This window comes from Gavia stellata, chromosome 2 (genome assembly GCF_030936135.1).
Source record: "Gavia stellata isolate bGavSte3 chromosome 2, bGavSte3.hap2, whole genome shotgun sequence".
NCBI classification, from domain to species: domain Eukaryota; kingdom Metazoa; phylum Chordata; class Aves; order Gaviiformes; family Gaviidae; genus Gavia; species Gavia stellata.
This window is the reverse complement of record NC_082595.1, coordinates 113162492-113182408: the sequence shown is the minus strand read 5'-3', so window position 1 is coordinate 113182408 and position 19917 is coordinate 113162492. Positions and strand designations below refer to the sequence as shown.

Genomic DNA, 19917 nt, shown 5'->3' with positions numbered 1-19917 from the left:
CCCCAGGGCGCTGGGAGCGGTGGCGGTGGCACCGGGATGGACGAGCGGCTGCGGGAGCTGCGGCTGCAGGAGGAGAGGACCTTCCTGCGGAGCATGGCGCGGGAGGAGGCCGCGGAGCAGCCCCCCGGCCGGCGGGACAGCCGGGCACCGGCCATCGTCCCCGAGCCCCTCGACGCCACCCTCTGCGTGCCCAACAGCCCCAAGTCGCACAGGTAGCCAGCGCGGCCGGGGGGCCCACGGGGCCGGGGGGGCCGGTGCTGCCCTGCCTGTGCCCCCGCACCCCCAGGGACCTGGGCCTGATCGCGGAGGCGGTGGGACGCAGCGAGTTCCTGCGGCGCCTGGGCGAGGGCTGCCCCGAGACGCTGGCCCAGAGCTTTGCCCCCGTCTGGCACGGCCCCGGCGACACGGTGCTGGCCGAGGGCACCGAGGGCACCGCCATGTACATTGTGGCAGGTGAGAGCGCGGCGCCAGCACGCGCTGGGGGGGGCGGTGTCACGCGTGCCGGGTCACGCGTGTGCAGGCGTGCTGCAGGCATGCAGGCCTCTGTTCCCACGCCTGGGCATGCATCGGGGTGAGCTCCTCTGCTGCGTCTGCCACGTGTGCCTGCGCGTGTCAGGCTGCTGCACACGCGTGTGCCCGTGCACGCCTGCGTGTGCTGCATGTGCATCCGCTGCGGGGGATGCACCACCTGTGCGCGCAGGGCACACGTGCGAGGCCGCCGGCTGCGGGGCAGCCCCACGCGTGCACATGTGTGTGCATGTGTGCGCGATGCCGTGGGCCGCGTCTCTCTGCAGAGGGGCAGCTCAGCGTGAGCCAGCGGGGCCGGCAGCTCCGCACGCTGGGGCCGGGGGACGTGTTCGGGGAGCTGGCCATCCTCTACCACTGCAAGCGCACGGCCACCGTGCGGGGTAAGGGCAGCCCCCGCCCCACGGGCCCCGAGTCGCCCCCCGGCCCCCCGCTGACGCCCCTCTGCCGCAGCGCTCGGCCCCGTGCGCCTCTGGGCCATCGACAGGCAGCGGTACCGCGCCATCGCCACCAGCAACGCCAAGCAGCGACGAGCGGAGATCCTGGGCTCCCTGCGGACGTGAGAGGGGCCCAGCACCCGCCGGCACCACCCCGCGGCACCCACCGCACCCAGGCCCCACACCCTGACACCCTCGGGGGGGTGCTGCCCCCTCCTGCCAGCCCTGGCTGCCCGGTCCCCTCCCAGTGCCAGCCTTGTCCTCCTCCTCATCATCCCCATTCCTGTCCCCATCCCCACCTCATCTCATCCCCATCCCAGGTCCCATCCCTGTCCTCATCCTTATCCCCCTCCCCATCCACATGCCCATTCCCCATCCCAGGCCCTGTTCCTGTCTGATCCCTGTTCCCATGCCCATTCCCATGCCCATCTCATTTCCGTTCCCATGGCCAGCCCCACCTCCACCACATCCCCATCCCTGTCCTATCCCTGTCCCTATCCCCGCCCTCATCCCCATCCCTGTTCCATCCCCGTCCCATCCCTGTCCCATCCCTGTCCCATCCCATCCCATCCCCATCCCCACCCCTGTCCCAATCCCTGTCCCCATTGCCATCCCTGTCCCATCCCTGTCCCCATCCCTGTCCCCATTGCCATCCCTGTCCCCATCCCTGTCCCCATCCCTGTCCCCATCCCTGTCCCCATTGCCATCCCTGTCCCATCCCTGTCCCCATCCCTGTCCCCATCCCTGTCCCCATTGCCATTCCTGCCCCATCCTTGTCCCCATCCCTGTCCCATCCCCATCCCATTCCCATCCCTCTCTCCTCCCCATCCCTGTGTCTCTCCATCCCCTTCCCCAGCCCTGCCCTGCCCACCGGCTGCAGGAGCCCAGGCAGGGCAGGGTGCAGGGCAAGGTGCAGGCAGGGTGCAGGGTAGGGTGCAGGGAGGGTGCAGGGTAGGGTGCAGGCAGGGTGCAGGGCAGGGTGCGGGCAGGGTGCAGGGTAGGGTGCAGGGCAGGGTGCAGGCAGGGTGCAGGGAGGGTGCAGGGTAGGGTGCAGGCAGGGTGCAGGGTAGGGTGCAGGGCAGGGTGTGGGCAGGGTGCAGGCAGGGTGCAGGGCAGGGTGCGGGCAGGGTGCAGGGTAGGGTGCAGGGCAGGGTGCAGGCAGGGTGCAGGGAGGGTGCAGGGTAGGGTGCAGGCAGGGTGCAGGGTAGGGTGCAGGGCAGGGTGCGGGCAGGGTGCAGGCAGGGTGCAGGGCAGGGTGCGGGCAGGGTGCAGGGTAGGGTGCAGGGCAGGGTGCAGGCAGGGTGCAGGGAGGGTGCAGGGTAGGGTGCAGGCAGGGTGCAGGGTAGGGTGCAGGGCAGGGTGCGGGCAGGGTGCAGGCAGGGTGCAGGGCAGGGTGCGGGCAGGGTGCGGGCAGGGTGCAGGGCAGGGTGCAGGCAGGGTGCAGTCAGGGTGCAGGGTAGGGTGCAGGCAGGGTGCAGGGCAGTGTGCAGGGCAGGGTGCAGGCAGGGTGCGGGCAGGGTGCAGGGCAGGGTGCAGGGCAGGGTGCAGGCAGGGTGCAGGGCAGTGTGCAGGGCAGGGTGCAGGCAGGGTGCAGGGCAGGGTGCAGGGCAGTGTGCAGGGCAGGGTGCAGGGTAGGGTGCAGGGCAGGGTGCAGGCAGGGTGCAGGCAGGGTGCAGGGCAGGGTGCAGGGTAGGGTGCAGGCAGGGTGCAGGCAGGGTGCAGGCAGGGTGCAGGGCAGGGTGCAGGGTAGGGTGCAGGCAGGGTGCAGGCAGGGTGCAGGGTAGGGTGAAGGCAGGGTGCAGGCAGGGTGCAGGCAGGGTGCAGGGCAGGGTGCAGGGTAGGGTGAAGGCAGGGTGCAGGCAGGGTGCAGGGCAGGGTGCAGGCAGGGTGCAGGGTAGGGTGCAGGCAGGGTGCAGGCAGGGTGCAGGGCAGGGTGCAGGGCAGGGTGCAGGGTAGGGTGAAGGCAGGGTGCAGGGTAGGGTGCAGGCAGGGTGCAGGGCAGGGTGCAGGCAGGGTGCAGGCAGGGTGCAGGGCAGGGTGCAGGCAGGGTGCAGGGTAGGGTGCAGGGCAGGGTGCAGGGTAGGGTGAAGGCAGGGTGCAGGGCAGGGTGCAGGGCAGGGTGCGGGCAGGGTGCAGGCAGGGTGCAGGGTAGGGTGAAGGCAGGGTGCAGGCAGGGTGCAGGGCAGGGTGCAGGGTAGGGTGCAGGCAGGGTGCAGGGCGGGGTGCAGGCAGGGTGCAGGGTAGGGTGCAGGGCAGGGTGCAGGCAGGGTGCAGGCGGGGTGCAGGCAGGGTGCAGGGCAGGGTGCAGGCAGGGTGCAGGGCAGGGTGCAGGGTAGGGTGCAGGCAGGGTGCAGGGCAGTGTGCAGGGCAGGGTGCAGGCAGGGTGCAGGGCAGGGTGCAGGGTAGGGTGCAGGGCAGGGTGCAGGGCGGGGTGCAGGCAGGGTGCAGGGTAGGGTGAAGGCAGGGTGCAGGCAGGGTGCAGGGCAGGGTGCAGGGTAGGGTGCAGGCAGGGTGCAGGGCAGGGTGCAGGCAGGGTGCAGGCGGGGTGCAGGCAGGGTGCAGGGTAGGGTGCAGGGCAGGGTGCAGGCAGGGTGCAGGGTAGGGTGCAGGCAGGGTGCAGGGCAGGGTGCAGGGCAGGGTGCAGGGCAGGGTGCAGGGCAGGGTGCAGGCAGGCTGCGGGAGCCCAGCTGGCCCCTCTTGCCCGCAGGGTGCCCTGGCTGCGGGACCTCTCCGACAGCCACCTCTCCAAGCTGCTGGATGCCATGGAGGAGGTGGGTGGGCGCCCGAGAAGGGTCCCCCATGGGGGGTCTCGGGGGGCTGGGACACGTCCCTGGGGCTACTGGGACGTGCCTGGGATGGCGGGTCTGGGACTGGCTGGGGGGGGGCTGCCTGCCCCCCTGCCTGCCCCCCCACCTGCCCCGTCCCTCCCCGCAGTGCACCTTCGCGCCCGGCCACGTCATTATCCACGAAGGGGATGAGGGGGAAAACTTCTACATCATCCTGAAGGGAGAGGTGGGTGCGGCACCCTGCACCCCACCCCACCGGGGACCCCCCCCCGGCGAGGGGCAGGGCTGTGCCCTGTGCCCCCCGTCCCCACTCAGCCCATCCCCGCGTCCCGGTGCCGCAGGTGCGGGTGAGCCGGCGGGTGGACGGGCAGGAGAAGGTGATCCGCGTCCTGGGTGCCGGCGAGCACTTCGGGGAGCTCTCCCTGCTGCAGTAGGTGCCCGGGCTGTCCCCCCCACGGCACCCCCACCCCAGCAGCACCCACGGTGCCAGCCCGGCCTTGCCGCCTGGCTCCAGTGTCACCGGGCTGGCCCTGAGGTGACAACCCCCTGCAGTGACACCCCCCTGCAGTGCCCCCCCCCACCCCATGGTGACATCCTTTCCACTGCCTGCAGCACCCCGCTGCATCCCTGCTGCATCCCTGCTGCATACCTGTTGCATCCCCACTGAATCCCTGGTACATCCCCGCTGCATCCCCACTGAATCCCTGGTGCATCCCCAGTGCATCCCCGGTGCATCCCTGCTGCATCCCCACTGCATCCCTGCTGCATCCCCGCTGCATCCCCACTGAATCCCTGGTGCATCCTCAGTGCATCCCCGGTGCATCCCTGCTGCATCCCCACTGCATCCCTGCTGCATCCCCGCTGCATCTCCACTGAATCCCTGGTGCATCCCCGGTGCATCCCCGGTGCATCCCTGCTGCATCCCTGTTGCATCCCCACTGAATCCCTGCTGCATCCCCGCTGCATCCCCACTGCATCCCTGCTGCATCCCCACTGCATCCCCACTGAATCCCTGGTGCATCCCCGGTGCATCCCTGCTGCATCCCTGCTGCATACCTGTTGCATCCCCACTGAACCCCTGCTGCATCCCCAGTGCATCCCTGCTGCATACCTGTTGCATCACCGGTGCATCCCCACTGCATCCCTGCTACATCCCCAGTGCATCCCTGCTGCATCCCCGGTGCCCCAGGACGGGGCGCGTGCCGCCTCACCTGCACCCCCAGCTCCTGCCCCCCCCGTGCACCCCCCCGCCCCCCATCGTGCACCCCCCCATCTCCCCCCTCCGTGACCCCCCTGCGCAGGAACACCCGCCGGACGGCGTCGTGCCAGGCCCAGGGACACGTCACCTGCATCACCGTGGCCAAGGAGTGGGTGTACCCGCGTCCCCCCCCAGCCTGGCCCTGCGGGGGCACGGCCGGGACCCCCCCCCCAGCCCCACTGACCCCCCTCCGCCCCACAGAGACTTCCTCGAGATCAGCCCCTTCTGCCCCCGGCAGCTCGCGGAGCCGTGAGTGTCCCCTGTCCCCGCAGCCCCCGGGACCCCCAACCCCTCGGGGACCCCAGGGCAGCGCTGGGCGCCATGGGGACCCCCAGCATGGGGGGGGGCTGCTCCGGGGGGCCGGGGGTGGGGGGTGGCCATGGCCTGGGGGGGTCTGGGGTGGGGGGTGATGGGTGCAGGGGGGGTCGGGGGTGACGGTCCTGGCAGGGAGACGGTGGCTGGTGCCGGTGGGGTCCCGGCTGTGCCCGGAGCTGTGCCGTGGCCCCAAGCGGGTCCCGGTGCCGTCCCGCTCCCGCCGAGCCCCACGGCACTTGCTCTGGCGTGGCCCCCCGCGAGGTGCCCCCCACCACGGGCCGCCCGGCTGAGGCAGCTCCTTGCTGGCCCCACGTGTGGGTCTGGGGTCTCGCTGCCCCCCGCGCCCGGTGCTTGGCCCCACAGGGCCGTGGGGCGCTGGGGCTGAGGGGAGGGGGCATGGGGAGGGGGCTGGGTGGGTGCCGGCGCTGAGCGGGCTCTGGCCCCACTGCCCCCCCGCCCCCAGACCCACATCTCCACCCCCGCCCGGAAACACGCCTGAGACAGAGGCACCGGCCCCAGAGGGTCCCGGGCGGTGAGTGAGGGTGGGGTGGGGTGGGGTGGGGTGTGGTGGGATGGGGAAGGGGAAGGGGATGGGGATGGGAATGGGAGGGCATGGGATGGGGATGGGATGGGGAAGGGGAAGGGTATGGGATGGGGTGGGATGGAGATGGGGAACGGGATGGGATGGGATGGGATGGGGATGGGATGGGGAAGGGGAAGGGGAAGGGGATGGGATGGGATGGGATGGGATGGGATGGGGATGGGATGGGGAAGGGGAAGTGGATGGGATGGGGATGGGAATGGGAGCAGGGATGGGATGGGGATGGGAATGGGGATGGGGATGGGAATGGGATGGGATGGGGATGGGAATGGGAGCAGGGATGGGATGGGGATGGGAATGGGGATGGGGATGGGAATGGGATGGGATGGGGATGGGAATGGGAGCAGGGATGGGATGGGGATGGGAATGGGGATGGGGATGGGAATGGGATGGGATGGGGATGGGAATGGGAGCAGGGATGGGATGGGGATGGGAATGGGGATGGGGATGGGAATGGGATGGGATGGGGATGGGAATGGGAGCAGGGATGGGATGGGGATGGGAATGGGGATGGGGATGGGAATGGGATGGGATGGGGATGGGGTGGGGATGGGGTGGGGAAGGGGAAGCGGATGGGATGGGATTGGGATGGGATAGGGATGGGATGGGGATGGGGACGAGGCCCCCCTGCCCCAGGACCGGGCTCCCTGGCCTCAGGGCATGGACTTGGGTGGGCAGCGGAGGGGGCAGACAGCAGCAACTCAGCGAAGGCCCAGCCCTGCGCTGGGTGTCCCGGGGGTCCGGCTGGGTGACAGAGGGTCCCTGGGGTCGTGCGGGCTGCTGCAGTGTCCCCATGGCCCAGCCTGATGGCACCGGGGTCCCCAGGGTCCAGCCCGGTGCTGGGGGGTCCCTGAGGCCCAACCCAGCGCCGTCCCCGGGGAGCGGTGGGGGGTTCCGGGCCCCGGCGGGGCTGGGGGGTGGGCAGCCCCACGGTGCCAGGGCGGGTGCTGCAGGGCCCTGGTCCACACCGCAGGGGCTGGGGGTCCCCGAGCCTGCGGCAGCCCCCGGCACCGGTGCGGCTGGAGGACCTGGTGGCCGTGCGCTACGAGGAGGGGCAGCGGCAGGGCCAGCGCGTCGTCCTGGGCACCGGGGGCTTCGGCAGGGTCGAGCTGGTAAGAGCTGGACCCCACGCGCCCCCCGGCCCCCCAACCCGTCCTGCTGCAGCCAGCGGTGCCCACCCCGGTGCCCGTCCCGCTGCCCACGGCCGCCCGCATCCAGGTGCGGTGCCGGGAGCGGCTCTTCGCGCTGAAGCGGATCCGCAAGGACTGGGTGGTGCGGACGCGGCAGCAGGAGCACGTGCGCACGGAGCGGCGGGTGCTGGCGGGCAACCGCAGCCCCTTCGTCGTGGGGTGAGTACGGGGGTCGGTGGGACGGGGGCAGCGGGGCGGTGGCGCGGGGGTCGGGGCGGTGCGGCTGCTGGCCGTGCCGAGGTCCCGCTGACCCCTCTCCGCAGGTTTTTCGGCACCTTCCGGGACGGGCAGTATGTCTACCTACTGCTGGAGTTCTGCCAGGGCGGCGAGCTGTGGACCAAGCTGCGCGAGGTGTATGGAGCCGGGGCGAGCGCGGGGCTGGGGCGGCAGTGCCGTGCCGTGCCATGCCGTGCCATGCCGTGCCATGCGACTGCTGGTCCCTGCTGTATAGGCGCTGCTTCGAGGAGCCACTGGCTGTGTTCTGCTGCGCCTGCGTGGTGGAGGGCCTCGAGTACCTGCATGGCCGCGGCATTGTCTACCGGGACCTGAAGCCCGAGAACCTCATGCTGGACCAGCACGGCTATGTCAAGCTGGTACCGGTGCAGGCGTCCCGGCAGTGCCAGCGCTGCCCGGGGAGGGGGGCGGCGGGAACTGGGGGGGGGCTGCACTGGCTGACGGCACCGGTGCCTGCAGGTCGACTTCGGCTTCGCCAAGGAGCTGGGGCGGGGGGAGAAGACCTACTCCTTCTGCGGGACCCCCGAGTACCTGGCGCCCGAGATGCTGCGCCAGGAAGGCCACGACTTCGCCATCGACTTCTGGATGCTGGGCATCCTCGTCTTCGAGCTGCTGGTGGGCAGGTGAGCACGTGCCCCCGGGGCCGGCTGAGCCCCCCCAGTGCCGAGGACCCACCTGCCCGCGCCCCGCAGGCCCCCCTTCCACAGCGCCGACCCCCAGATCTACAGCCGCATCCTGGACGGCATCTTCTCCTTCCCCGCCTTCCTCGGCGAGGCTGCCTGCTCCCTCATCGCCAAGCTCTGCAGGTGCTCGGGGCAGCCGGCGTGGGGTCCCGCAAGGGCGGGGGGGGCACAGGGGGGCTGCGTGCGGTGGGGTGCCCCGGGCAGGGTCAAGGCGTCTTGGGAGGCACTTGGGTGTGTCGCGGCACCCCGATGTGCGTGGGGTGCCCCGAGTGCATCCTCACCCCCCGATGTGCATGGGGCGGGGGGGGGGGTGTCCCCTGGGTACAGCATTGCACCCTGTTGTGCGGGGGGGGGTCCCCCAGTGTGTGTGTGTGTGGGGGGGGGGGGGGGGTGTCCGTGTCCCCGGGTACGTTGTTGCACCCCAGGGTGCATCCTTGCACCCCACTGTGCAGGCGGGTGCCCCAGACGCAATGGGGTGCCCCCCCCCCAGCCCCTGCCCTATGCCATCCCCTCGCAGGCGCCGTCCGGGGCAGCGCCTGGGGAACACGGCCAGCGGCATCCGTGGCATCAAGAAGCACAGGTGAGGGGGGGGACAGGTGGGGGCCCCGCGCCCCCCCCTTCTGCCCCTCCTGCAGCCCCCCCGCGCCCCCCAGGTGGTTCGGGGCCCTGAATTGGAGGAAGCTCTTGCTGCGGCAGCTGGAGGCACCCACCCTACGGCTCATCAAGGAGGTGAGGTGGGGGCTCAGGGGACTCGTGTGGGTGCTGCCGGGGGGGCAGGAGGGGCTGGCTCTGACCCCAACCCCCCCAGGGACCCCCCTACGTCAACTTCAAGCGTTTCTCGGTCGACTGGACGCCAGCAGAGGACGAGTTCTCGGGGTGGGACGAGGATTTCTGACGGCAGCGGGACCCCCAGGCCCATGGTGGGACCCCCGGCTGTGCCCCCTCCCCACTGCACCCCTGGGCCTGGGCAATGTGGGGGGCTGCCCCGCAGCCCCCCGCTCTCTGGGGTGGGGGTCCCTCCTGGGGCAATAAATGGTGGGGCCGCGGCTGGGCACAGGAAGGAGCCAGAGCCGCGGGTACAAAACCCGGTGCCGCGTCTTTATTTTGTGGGGGGCAGTGGGGGGCCGGGGGCGGCGGGGCGGTGTGGGGGGCCGGGGCAGGCAGTGTGGGGCGGGGGGACGTGGTGGGAGGGGAGTGAGGGGTGGGGGGTGCTGATAAATAACAGGGCGGGTGGGGGGGGTCCCGCCGGGGCGTGGGGACCCCCCGGCCCGGCTGTGCCCCCGGCTGGCCGGCAGCCCCGTGCCGGGGCGGAGTGTGGGGGTCCGGTGGCTCTAGGGCTCCTCGGCGTCGTAGAGCAGGGCCCCGCTGAAGACGGTGAGGGGCTCGTCGGGCGCGTGGGCCAGGCGCCCCGAGACCAGGTCCACGCAGAGCGTCTCGCCGGCCGCCAGCGGCAGCAGGAGGCTGAAGACGCCGAGCGCCCCGGGGCTGGGCTGCAGGGCCGCCACCGGCTCCTTCTCCAGCCCCTCGGGCTGGAAACCGGCCGAGTCCAGGCGGGCGATGCCCTGGTTGGAGCGCGACAGCACGGCCTCCAGCTTCTCCCCCTTGTGCCCCGTCAGCACCGCGCTCACCAGGTACCGCCCGCTCACCGGTGCCGTGAAGGTGCCTGCGGCGGTGGGCGACGGGCGTCAGTGCCGGCGGCCGCCCTGTCCCCAGGGCCCCCGGGACGGGCTCTGCACCCCCAGGCTCCCCCACTGCACCCCCAGGACAGGCACGGCGCTCCCCGAGGACACCCCCCCATCCCATCGTTGCACCCCAGGATCACACTTCACCCATGACCGTGCAGCGCCCGTCCACCCCACAGCCCCCCTGCCCCACGCGTGGCGGTGCCGCGCGGGCGCTCACCCGTCTCGGGGTCGTAGGCGCCGCCGTCGTTGAGCAGGACCTGGTCGAAGGGGACGGTGCCCGGCTCCGTGCGCTGGGTGCTCAGGGCGGCCGAGAAGGCGATGCGGGGCACGGAGCCCGGCTCCCCCACCTCGCCTGGGCACCGCGTCAGGACGGGGCACCCCGGCCCGGCACCCCCTGCGCCCCGCCCGCACCACCAGCCCCCGACCCGCCCCATACCTGCCCCTTCGCCCTCTCCGTGCCCCCCGCCCCTGCCCACGTCCCCCCGCCGCGCCCCCAGCCCCTCTGCCCACCACGGCGCCCGTCACCCCAGGCTGCCCTGCCCCGTGCCCTGTGCCCCCCCACACCCCCCCGCTCCCCTTCCCCCAGCCCAGACCCCCCCCAGCTGCCATTGCAGCCCCCCAAGTCCCCCCCAAGCCCCCTTGTTCCCCAAGCTTCAGCCCCAGAGGCCCCCACCCCAAACTGCCCCCCAACCCCGCCGTGCCCCCCCAGCCCTACCTCTCTCTCCTGGCAGCCCTAGGAGGGAAGGGGAGGAGGGGGCTGCATTGCCGGCACGGGGCAGGACCCCCGGGCGCAGGGTCCGGCCGTGCCAGCGCTGCCCCACTGCGGGGGGCACAGGGGGCTGTTTCTTACCGGGGGGGCCCATGGGGCCTTGTTCTCCATCCTTGCCGGGGGGCCCAGTGGGCCCGGGGGGGCCCATCTCACCCACAGGGCCGGCGGGTCCAGGGGGTCCTGGGGGGCCTGAAGAGAGGATGGGGTTAGAGCCGCCCCGGCCCCACAGCCCTTCCCCTGGCCCCACAGCCCCGCACTTTGCGTCCCCATGGCTTGCGTCCCCATGTTCTCATGCGCTGCAGCCCCACGTCCCCGCGCTTTGAGCCCCCGTGTCCCCACGACTTGCATCCCCATGTCCCCACAGCCCCATGGCTTGACCCCCATGGCTTGAATCCCCACGTCCCCACGCACCGCAGCCCCATAGCCAGCAGCCTCTTATAGCCCTGTGCCCCACACCCCAACACCCCCGGGCCCCCACACCCCCCTGCCTCGCTCCCCGGTGACCCCGTGCCCCTGTTCCTCGAAGCCCCACGTCCCCGCCACGGTCCCCAAGCACCGTCCCCGCAGCCTTGTGCCCCCCAGCCCCTCCCACGACGCCCCGCGTCCCCGCGTCCCCCATCCCGCGCCCCCCGCGCCCCGTCCCCCGCGCACCGGTGAGGTCCCTCTGGGTCAGGCGGAGCAGCTCCCCGCGCAGGTGCTGCAGGCTGGCGTTGAGGGCGCCGAGCCGGTGCGGGAGCTGGGCCTGCAGCGCCTTCTCCAGCAGCGCGGCCTGGGTGCGGGCTGTGCCGTTCAGCTCCCGCACCGCGCCCCACAGCCCCGCCACGTGCCGGCCGAGCCCCTCGCGGACGCCCCGCAGCCCGCCTGCCACGGCCTCCAGCTGCTCGCAGACGCCCTCCAGCTTGGCCAGACGTGGCTCCAGGCCGGCCGGGCAGCCCCCGGCCCGCGCCAGCTCCCGCACCAGCCCCTCCAGCCGCTCCTCGCTCTCGGCCTGCCGTGCCGCCGCCGCCGCCGCCGCCTGGTCCAGCTCGGTCACGATGCGGTCGGTGATGGCGCCCAGCTGGCGCTGCCGGGCGTCCTGCTGGTCCAGGGCATCCTGCAGCCCCTGCACCGTGGCGTTCAGCCCGCCGAGTGAGAGCAGTGCCGCCGCCAGCTCGCCCCGCAGCCCCCGCAGCTCCGAGGGCGAGGTGCCCCCGAAGACGCTGAACCCCTCCAGCGGCGGCTCCGGCTCCAGCTCCGGCTCCGGCTCCGTGGGGCCGGGCTGGGGTGGGCGGCAGGCGGCGGTGCAGACGTCCACCTCGGCCCGCAGCCGCTCCAGCTCCTGGGACGTCAGCGGGGCGCAGGACGGGGGGCAGGGGCCGCCGCTCGGCCCCCCCAGCTCGGCCTCCAGCCGCCCCGTCCGGTTGCGGAGCTGCGCCAGCTCCTCTGCCAGGGCCCCCCCCCGCCTCCAGCTGCCCCAGCCGCCCCGCCAGCTGCCCCAGCGCCTCCCCCTGTGCCCCCAGCAGCTCCCGCAGCTCCCCCCCCTCTGCCCGCAGCCCCCGCAGGGTCCCGGCCAGCCCGTCCCCGCCGGCCCCCAGGGCCCGGAGCTGCCCCTCGGTGTCCTGCAGCCGCCGCTCCAGCTGCCGGAGGAGGGGGCCAAGCTGCCCGTCCTGCCCGTCCCGGCTGCCGGCCGTTGGCTCGGGGGGGGCCGGGCAGGGCCGGCCGCAGCGGGCCAGCAGCCCCTCCAGCTCAGTCAGGCGGGCGCTGCGCTGTGCCCCGCTGGCTGCCAGCCCCTCCACCGCCCGGCTCAGGTTGGCCAGGCGTCCCGGCAGCCCGCTCTGCCGCCCCTCGGGCTCGGGGGGCCACGGGCCGGCCCGCGAGGCGTTCAGCCGTCCCTCCAGCTCCGCCAGCCGCCGGGCCAGCACCGGCCCCTGCCCGCCCGGCCCCACCACGGCCGTGGGCAGCCCCTCCAGGCGCCGCTCCAGCTCGGCCAGGCGCCGGTGCAGCTCGTCCGGCGGGGCGGCGGCGGGGGCCAGGCGGCTGCTCAGGCTGCTGATGTGCCGCTGCACCGTCTCCACCGCATCCCGGTTGCGCTGGTCCACTGAGCCCACCAGCTTCTCCAGCGCCCGCATGCGCTCCCGGTCCTCCGCTGCCTGCCGTCGCAGCCCCTCGGTGCCAGCCGCGCAGGCGGCGCAGGTCTCCTGCAGCCGTTGCTCCAGCTCGCGCAGCGCCGTGGCTGCCCCTGGGCCCACCGCCGCCGGCGGGCCCTCCCGGCTGCTCTCCTGATGGCGCAGGCGGCTCTCCAGCTCCTCCAGCCGCCGCTGGACGTGGCTCAGCGCCTCCCGCACCTCAGCAGGGGCGGCCGCATCGGCCGGCTGCTCGCCCTCGGGGCCACCGTCCGCCGCCCGGCGCGGGTGCTCCGCCATCGGCTCCTGCCCGGCCCGCAGCTCCTCCACCTGCTCGCTCAGCCGCCGCACCTGCTCCTCCAGCCGCCGCACCTTCTCCGCATCCCCGCCACCTGCCACCGCACCGCATCATCGGGGTCACGGCCGCGCCGGGGCCGCCCCGCTGGCACGTCCTCCCTACCCGACGGCACTACCTTCGCCTCCCAGGCCGCTGAGGGGGTTGCCGAAGCCGGAGAGCGTGGGGCGGCCGGGCCGGGGCCGGGGGCGGCCGGTGGGCAGGGGGGATGCCGGCGCCGGCCCCTCGGTGCAGTCCTCGCCCGAGTAGCCCTGGCAGCAGCGCCAGGCCAGCTCCGACACCGTCCTCTGGGCCACCTTGTAGCGGGGCCGCAGGAAGCTGCGGTACCTGCGGGCAGAGGAGACCCTGCCGCAGCGGTGGGGGGGACGGGAGCCCCCGAGGGGGCAGCACGGGCAGACGAGGGGGGGACGGGCGCTGGGTGGGGGGTCCCGGGCACGGGGAACGGGACTGGTCCTGGGGTGGCAGGGGTGGGGGGGAGCTCCCTGCCCGCACTCTGCCCCCGGCTCTTGCCGGCACTCTGCTGCCCGCCGGGAACCCGCGCTCGGGTCGCACCGAGCACCACCAGCCGCGTGTGTGCGGAGGCGTCGGGCAGCGGCTCAGGGCTGGGCAGCCGGGAGCAAAACCAAACACAGGCTGTGGTCCAGCCCCGGCGGCACGGCCGGGCCCCCGCCTGCACCCCAGCCTCTTGCTCAACCGCCGGCAGCCGGGGGGGCTGCTCCTGCCTGGTCCCACCGCCCGGCTGCCGGCATCACCCCGCGCTGCCGGCCCCGCCACCGAGCCGCCGGCCTGGAGACCTGCCCTGGGTGTGGGGTGTGCCGGGCGCCCCGGCATGCGCCTCGTGGGGGGCTGCCGGCTGGGTGTGGGCAGGCGCCGGTCACCCACGCGGCACTGCTCGAGGCCGCCCGGCTCTTGCGAAAAAGTAAACACGACCCCGGGGTGGATAAACACCAGTGGCGGCGGCGGCGGCGGTGGTGGGGCCACGGCCAGACCCGGCTCTGCTCGGAGCCCCCCCAGCCCGCGGAGCCGTCCCCACTCACGCCAGGACGCGGGGGCACTGGAGCTGCCCCCAGCCGCAGGGCTGGTAATCCGGCTTCACGAAGCTCTCGACGCCGTCCTCCACTACACAGCTCACGCTGCGCGTCACCACGTAGGCACACCAGTTCCTGCGGGAAGGGGTCAGGGCGCCCGCCCGGCACACACCGGGCATCGTCCTGGCACGCACCCAGGTATCCTCCCGGCACTCACCCAGCATCCCCGCGCCCACCCCCAGGCATCCCCGGCACACACCAGGCCCCCCCCCCGGCACGTCCCCGTGCTCGCCCTTCCGGCCCCACCGGTAGCAGCCGTCACAGCCCAGCGCTGTGGGGTTAATGGGCCGGATCCTGCCCCACGCCAGAGCCCTTTCATCCCTGCTCTGCCCGGCAGCCCGTAGCACCGGGGCCCTTCGCCAAGCCCCGGTGGGGGCTGGTGGCACCGCAGGAGTGGCCGCAGCCCCTGGCCGTGGGGCAGAACCTGGGGAGCCCTGCGGGGATGGGGGCTCTGCCTGTGGGGTTCGGGGCGGCCAGGCAGGGTTTGGGGTGCCAGGCACCCCGTCATGCCATGCTGTGGGGCCTGCATTGCCTGTCCCGGGGATGGGAGCCCCATGTCCTACCCCATTGCTGCCCCACGTGTCCCCGGTCCCCTCCGCACTGGTGGGGCAGGGGCAGCCGGGGCAGCCACCCGCTGTGGGGGGCTCAGCCACCCCACGGCCATTGCACCCCCCGACCAGGAGTCTGCAAGTGGGGGTCGAGCGGATGGCGGGCGCAGGGGGACAGCATCCCCCTCAGCCACGTCGGGGATGGACCCCAGCCCCACGGCGTGGGACCCCAGCCCAGCCCCACATGCTGCAGGGACCCCAGCCCCACAGTGTGGGACCCAAGCCCAGCCCCACATGCTGCAGGGACCCCAGCCCCACGGCGCGGGACCCCAGCCCAGCCCCACACGCTGCAGGGACCCCAGCCCCACGGCGTGGGACCCCAGCCCAGCCCCACATGCTGCAGGGACCCCGGCGCAGCCTTATATGGCCTGAGCCCAGAGCCCAGAGCCCAGCCCAGCCCCGTAGCCAGCACTCCCAGCCCCACACAGAGCAGCCCCCCGGGCAGCCCCATAGGGAGCAGACCCCGGGCCCCCCCGGGCCCCTGCGGCCGGAGCTGGGCTGCGCTGCGGTGGGGGCCCGCGGAGCTGTGGCCGGTTCCCGTCAGCCCGGCTGGTTCCCCTCAGGCCCCGGCTGGATTCCAGCTCCTCCCCGGGGGCCGCCGGGAATTCCTGCGCCGACCGATGGCCCCCCCTCGCCTCCCTCCTTCCCTTCCCTTCCTTTCCCTTCCCTTCTCTTCTCTTCTTCCCTTCTTCCCTTCCCTGCCCGGCCCCCCTGTGCCCCCTCAGCCCCACACCCGCGGGACCCCGGGACCCCCTGGGCTACCCTGGGGTCCCACCACCCAGGACTGGGCATGTCCACATCCCAGGGATGGGATGGGATGGCTCGGGATGGGATGGGACGGGATAGGAGCCCTCCTGAAAGGACAGGGCATGGGGGATGGCCCCCTGTGCCCCCCTGAGCACAGGGAGGGGCTGCTGCGCCCCCCAAGCCATGGGGATGGGTCACTGTGCCCCCCAACCTGTGCAGAGACCCCACTGTGCCCCCAAAGCTGCAGGTCGGTGCTCAGCCACGTCTGTGCCCCGCCACGGCACTGCGGGGCTGGGCTGGGGGTGCCGGACCCATGTCCCCCCTTTCCAGGCAGCCCCACGCCCGCAGCCAGGTCCTGCCACCCCACCCCGGGCTGCCAGGGCTGCCATGGGGCTTCCGTGGGGCTGGCAGCGGGGCAGGGGCAGGGACGAGGCAGGCGCCGGCTGCGGCTGTGGCGGTGCAGCTCCACCCCACACGGCTACGCTGCTGCGGCACTGATGTGGCCGCGGTGAGAGGGTGACCCCCAACCCCCGGTGGGGCCACCCCCAACCCTGCGCCCCCCCAACCTCCCGACCCACAGGCAGGCGCAAGCTGCCCCACATCTGCCCCGCAGCCCCACACTGCCCATCCCCAGCTCCCAGCCCCCGGCGTGGCACTGGCGGGGACGGGGACGGGGACAGGGTGGGTCCGGGCCCCTCGCCCCCTCCCCGTCCCCGGCAATGCAGACCCCGCATCGGGGCGCGCAGCGTGGGTCTGTGGCTGCTGGGGCAGGACCAGCCCCGAGATCCTCGGCACCGCGGCACCCGGCACACATGGCTGCCGGCACCCGCCTGCACCGAGCCCAGCACACACGCCCGTCCGTGTGGGGAGCCGGAGATCACCGGGCGCCCACTCCCCCGCGCTCGGTCGGGTCTGCGTCTGAGCCCCTCCTGCTGCCCCACACCCCACCTGCGCCTCCGCGGACCCCCGGGTCCATCCCCGCCACGTGCCCCCGGCCCGGCGCCTCGCAGGCCCCCCCGTCCCGCACCCTCCACGTGCGCCCACCGCCTGCACCCACCAGGCGCCTGCGCTGGGGATGGGTGAGCGAGGGGTGGGGGCAGCCCCCCATTAAGTCGGGGGAGCCCCCAGCACCCAGCACCGTCCCCAGCACCTGGCACAGCAGCACCCGCCGGGGACAGGACCTGCCGTCCCTTGCCGCGCACCCCGAGCTGGACGCGGCACGTGCCGGTGCCCAGCCGGTCCCAGGGGCCCCGTGGCATCGGGGCGGGAGGCTGCACCCTGCTCCCCCCGGTGCTCCCGGTGCTGCCCGGACGCCTGGGTCCCCTCCCGGCACGGCCCAGCGGTCATGGCTCCTACCTGTGCCGGCTGGCGGCCCGGGCACCGCTGTGGGCTGCGGCGGAGCCCTGCGGGGCCGTGGCCTGGATGGGGCTGAGCGCGGCAGCCCCCCCGGTGTAGAGGCTGTACCTGGGGGGGAAGTTGGCAGCCAGGGCCTGGGTGGCCAGGAGGCACGGCCAGAGCCAGGGGGCCATGCTGGGCGGGCGGCTCGGCACGGCACGGCTCGGCGTGGCACGGCGTGGCTCGGTGCGGCTCGGCGGGCACGGCCCAGCTCAGGAGCGCATGGCGCGTCCCGTCGCGGCTCCGTCCCTCCTGGCTCTGCGTGGCTCGGCACGGCTGGGCTCGGCACGGCGGCTCTGCCCTCCCCTCGGCCGCGCCTCGGCCAGCCCCTCGCCGCCAGAGCCGCCCCGGCACTGCCCGCCGACGGGGTCCCCGGGGCCCCCCGCTTCCTGCCCACCGCGGCCCCCTCCCCGGCCCGCGCAGTCCCCGACGCGCCCCGGCCTCCGCCGGGCACCGCGGCCCCCGCCGGCCCCCGCCCGCACATCTGCTTCTCGTTAGGCCGGGACGCCAGCGAGGAGGGGAAGGAGGGACGGGGGAAGCCAGAGAGGCCGGGCAGGGGGCCAGGGCTGCAGGCAGCCAGCACGGCCGGTGCTACCGCGACGGGTCCCCCCACCCCCCCTGCACCGCCACAGCCTCACACGGCTGCCGCGCCTTGCCGGGCCACGGCCTCCGGCGGCACCTTGTTCCTTGCACGGACACGGCCTTGCACGGATCCCTGCGCCTTGCATGGCCACGGCCTCCTGCGGCACCCCGCTCCTCGCCGGCCCGTGGTCCCCGCACAGCGACGCTGGCCTGTGTGGGGTCCTGTCCGCCCGCACGGCCAGGGGCTGCGCTCGCCGTTCCACAGGTCGGGGCTCCCTGTGCCGGGCCGGGGCTGCTGCGGTCCCCCGGGCCGTGGTGTGGCCGGCGGAGCAGCCCCCGGCACTGGGCGCAGCCAGGGAGGACGGGGCAGGTCCCTGCCCGCAGCCTGGCCTGGCGCTGCCGGCGCCGCCCGGGCTTCCTGCAGCCCGGCACACGGCAGCCACGTGCCCGGCACACGGCATCTGGCCCCGCCACATCCCTGTGTGCCCGTGGCGCCACGTCCCTGTGCCGGGGTGCCATGTCACTACGGCAGCGCCGGTGCCTCGTGATGGGTGCTGGTCCAGCCCCACCCCCCCCAGCCACACCCTGACGCCGCCGGCACCGTGCCGGGGACAGTGGGGTCACGGGGGCGGCGGGGTCGCGGGAGTGGGGACACGGCAGGAGGTGACACCGCGGCCACCCTGGCCCCACGGTGGGCTCGCGGCCGCCCTGGCCCCGGGCCCGCAGTGACACTATGGCTTCCCCAGACCACGCAGTGATGTAGCAGCCTGCTGGTGACATCACACCTTGGCCCCAGCCCCGGGATGACGTCACAGCCTGGCGCAGCGGCGCGGGAAGCGCCGAACCGCTATCTGAGGCTCATCGAATGTGGGTTAAACGCAAACAGCTGCTGGCAGCTGGGCGGGGGAGGGGAGGGCCCGGGGATGGGGCCGCGGGGGGTGCTCGGGTGGGCACCCAGCCATGGCTGGCCCCGGGGAACGGTGTCACCCCCCTCTGTGCTCTCAGGGGCTGTGGGGCGCCGTGGGGCGGGCGCTGCTCAGGCCGGGGCAGGCCTGGGCCCGTGCCAGGGGCTGGGAACAGGGCCGGGGGCGCCGGCTCTGCCGTGTCCCGGGGGACACCAGCCAGTGCCGGGGCCCCGTGGCTGAGCCAGGGAGGGGACGGCGCGACTGGGGCCCTGTCCCCGAGGGGCCCAGCTCCATCCCCAGCACGGCCGGGGGGCACAGGGCACCGGGACTTGGGGGGGGCAGGACCCCCAGGGAGGACCGGCTGTGGGGCCCCCGGGCTGTGGCCTGTCCTGTACCAAGCCCAGCATGGCCCAGTATGGCCCAGCAGATCCCAGAATGGCCCAGCATGGCCCAGCAGGGCCCAGCTTGCCCCAGTAGATCCCAGCATGGCCCAGCATGGCCCAGTATGGCCCAGTAGATCCCAGCAGAGCCCAGCATGGCCCAGCTTGCCCCAGCAGATCCCAGAATGGCCCAGCATGGCCCAGCTGCGCCCAGTAGATCCCAGCATGGCCCAGCACAGCCCAGTATGGCCCAGCATGGCCCAGCTGCGCCCAGTAGATCCCAGCATGGCCCAGCACAGCCCAGCTTGCCCCCGTAGATCCCAGCACAGCCCAGTATGGCCCAGCACAGCCCAGTATGGCCCAGCTTGCCCCAGTAGATCCCAGCAGGGCCCAGTATGGCCTAGCTTGCCCCAGTAGATCCCAGCAGGGCCCAGCCGAGCCCAGTATGGCCCAGCACAGCCTAGCACGGCCCAGCACGGCCCAGCTTGCCCCAGTAGATCCCAGCATGGCCCAGTATGGCCTAGCTTGCCCCAGTAGATCCCAGCATGGCCCAGTATGGCATAGCTTGCCCCAGTAGATCCCAGCATGGCCCAGCACGGCCCAGCTTGCCCCAGTAGATCCCAGCAGGACCCAGCTGAGCCCAGTATGGCCCAGCACAGCCTAGCACGGCCCAGTATGGCCCAGCTTGCCCCAGTATGGCCCAGCACAGCCCAGTATGGCCCGGCCCGGCCCAGCCCAGTATGGCCCAGCACGCCCCAGTAGATCCCAGTATGGCCCAGCATGGCCCAGCTTGCCCCAGTATGGCCCAGCACAGCCCAGTATGGCCCAGCAGGGCCCAGCACGCCGCAGTGGATCCCAGCGGGGCCCCGCGGCCCCGCACCCCCCGGCGCGGCCCCTTCCCACCAGCTATAATTAGCCCCGGCCGCGCTGGGGCGCCCCGGCCCCGCCCCCGGCCCCGCCCCCGGACGAGGCCCCGCCCCCGGCCCCGCGCCCGGCCTTGTATGGAGAGGGACACGGAGACCGCGGCCGGGGGGGGGGCGGCCCTCCCGCCCCGGGGTGGGGCCGCGGGTGGGGCCGGGCGGGGCGGGGGGGGTCAGGGCCCCCCCGCCGGCAGCCCCGCCCCTCGCCCACCTCCGGCCCCTGCCCAGGGCCCCGGGGGGGGCCGGGCCGTGACGTCACTGCGGACCCCGAGGCGGGTGTGACGCCGCCTCCGCCGGCCGGGCCGCGCCGCCGAGGCCCCGCCCCGTTGCCATGGCACCCCGCCCCTCCCGC

General features: G+C 73.9%; 2 protein-coding genes across 2 annotated transcripts; one reads left to right on the top strand and one right to left on the bottom strand.

The window, feature by feature from the left end:
• The first annotated feature begins 36 nt into the window (after positions 1 to 36).
• LOC132320009 (cGMP-dependent protein kinase 1-like) lies at positions 37 to 8924 on the top strand. Its single transcript, XM_059832109.1, has 18 exons — positions 37 to 212; positions 287 to 453; positions 795 to 908; positions 979 to 1084; positions 3670 to 3733; positions 3897 to 3974; positions 4090 to 4178; positions 5050 to 5115; positions 5208 to 5255; positions 6896 to 7034; positions 7141 to 7271; positions 7376 to 7465; positions 7564 to 7705; positions 7806 to 7969; positions 8039 to 8152; positions 8547 to 8609; positions 8683 to 8758; positions 8838 to 8924. The coding sequence occupies exons 1-18, from the start codon at positions 37 to 39 to the stop codon at positions 8922 to 8924; spliced, it is 1914 nt and encodes a 637-aa protein (XP_059688092.1).
• Positions 8925 to 9360: 436 nt separating this feature from the next.
• Positions 9361 to 16912, bottom strand: EMILIN1 (elastin microfibril interfacer 1). Its single transcript, XM_059835358.1, has 9 exons — positions 16740 to 16912; positions 13978 to 14103; positions 13059 to 13267; positions 11996 to 12977; positions 11135 to 11925; positions 10565 to 10672; positions 10430 to 10447; positions 9932 to 10066; positions 9361 to 9692 (listed from the first exon to the last, which is right to left on the bottom strand). The coding sequence occupies exons 1-9, from the start codon at positions 16910 to 16912 to the stop codon at positions 9361 to 9363; spliced, it is 2874 nt and encodes a 957-aa protein (XP_059691341.1).
• Positions 16913 to 19917: the final 3005 nt, after the last annotated feature.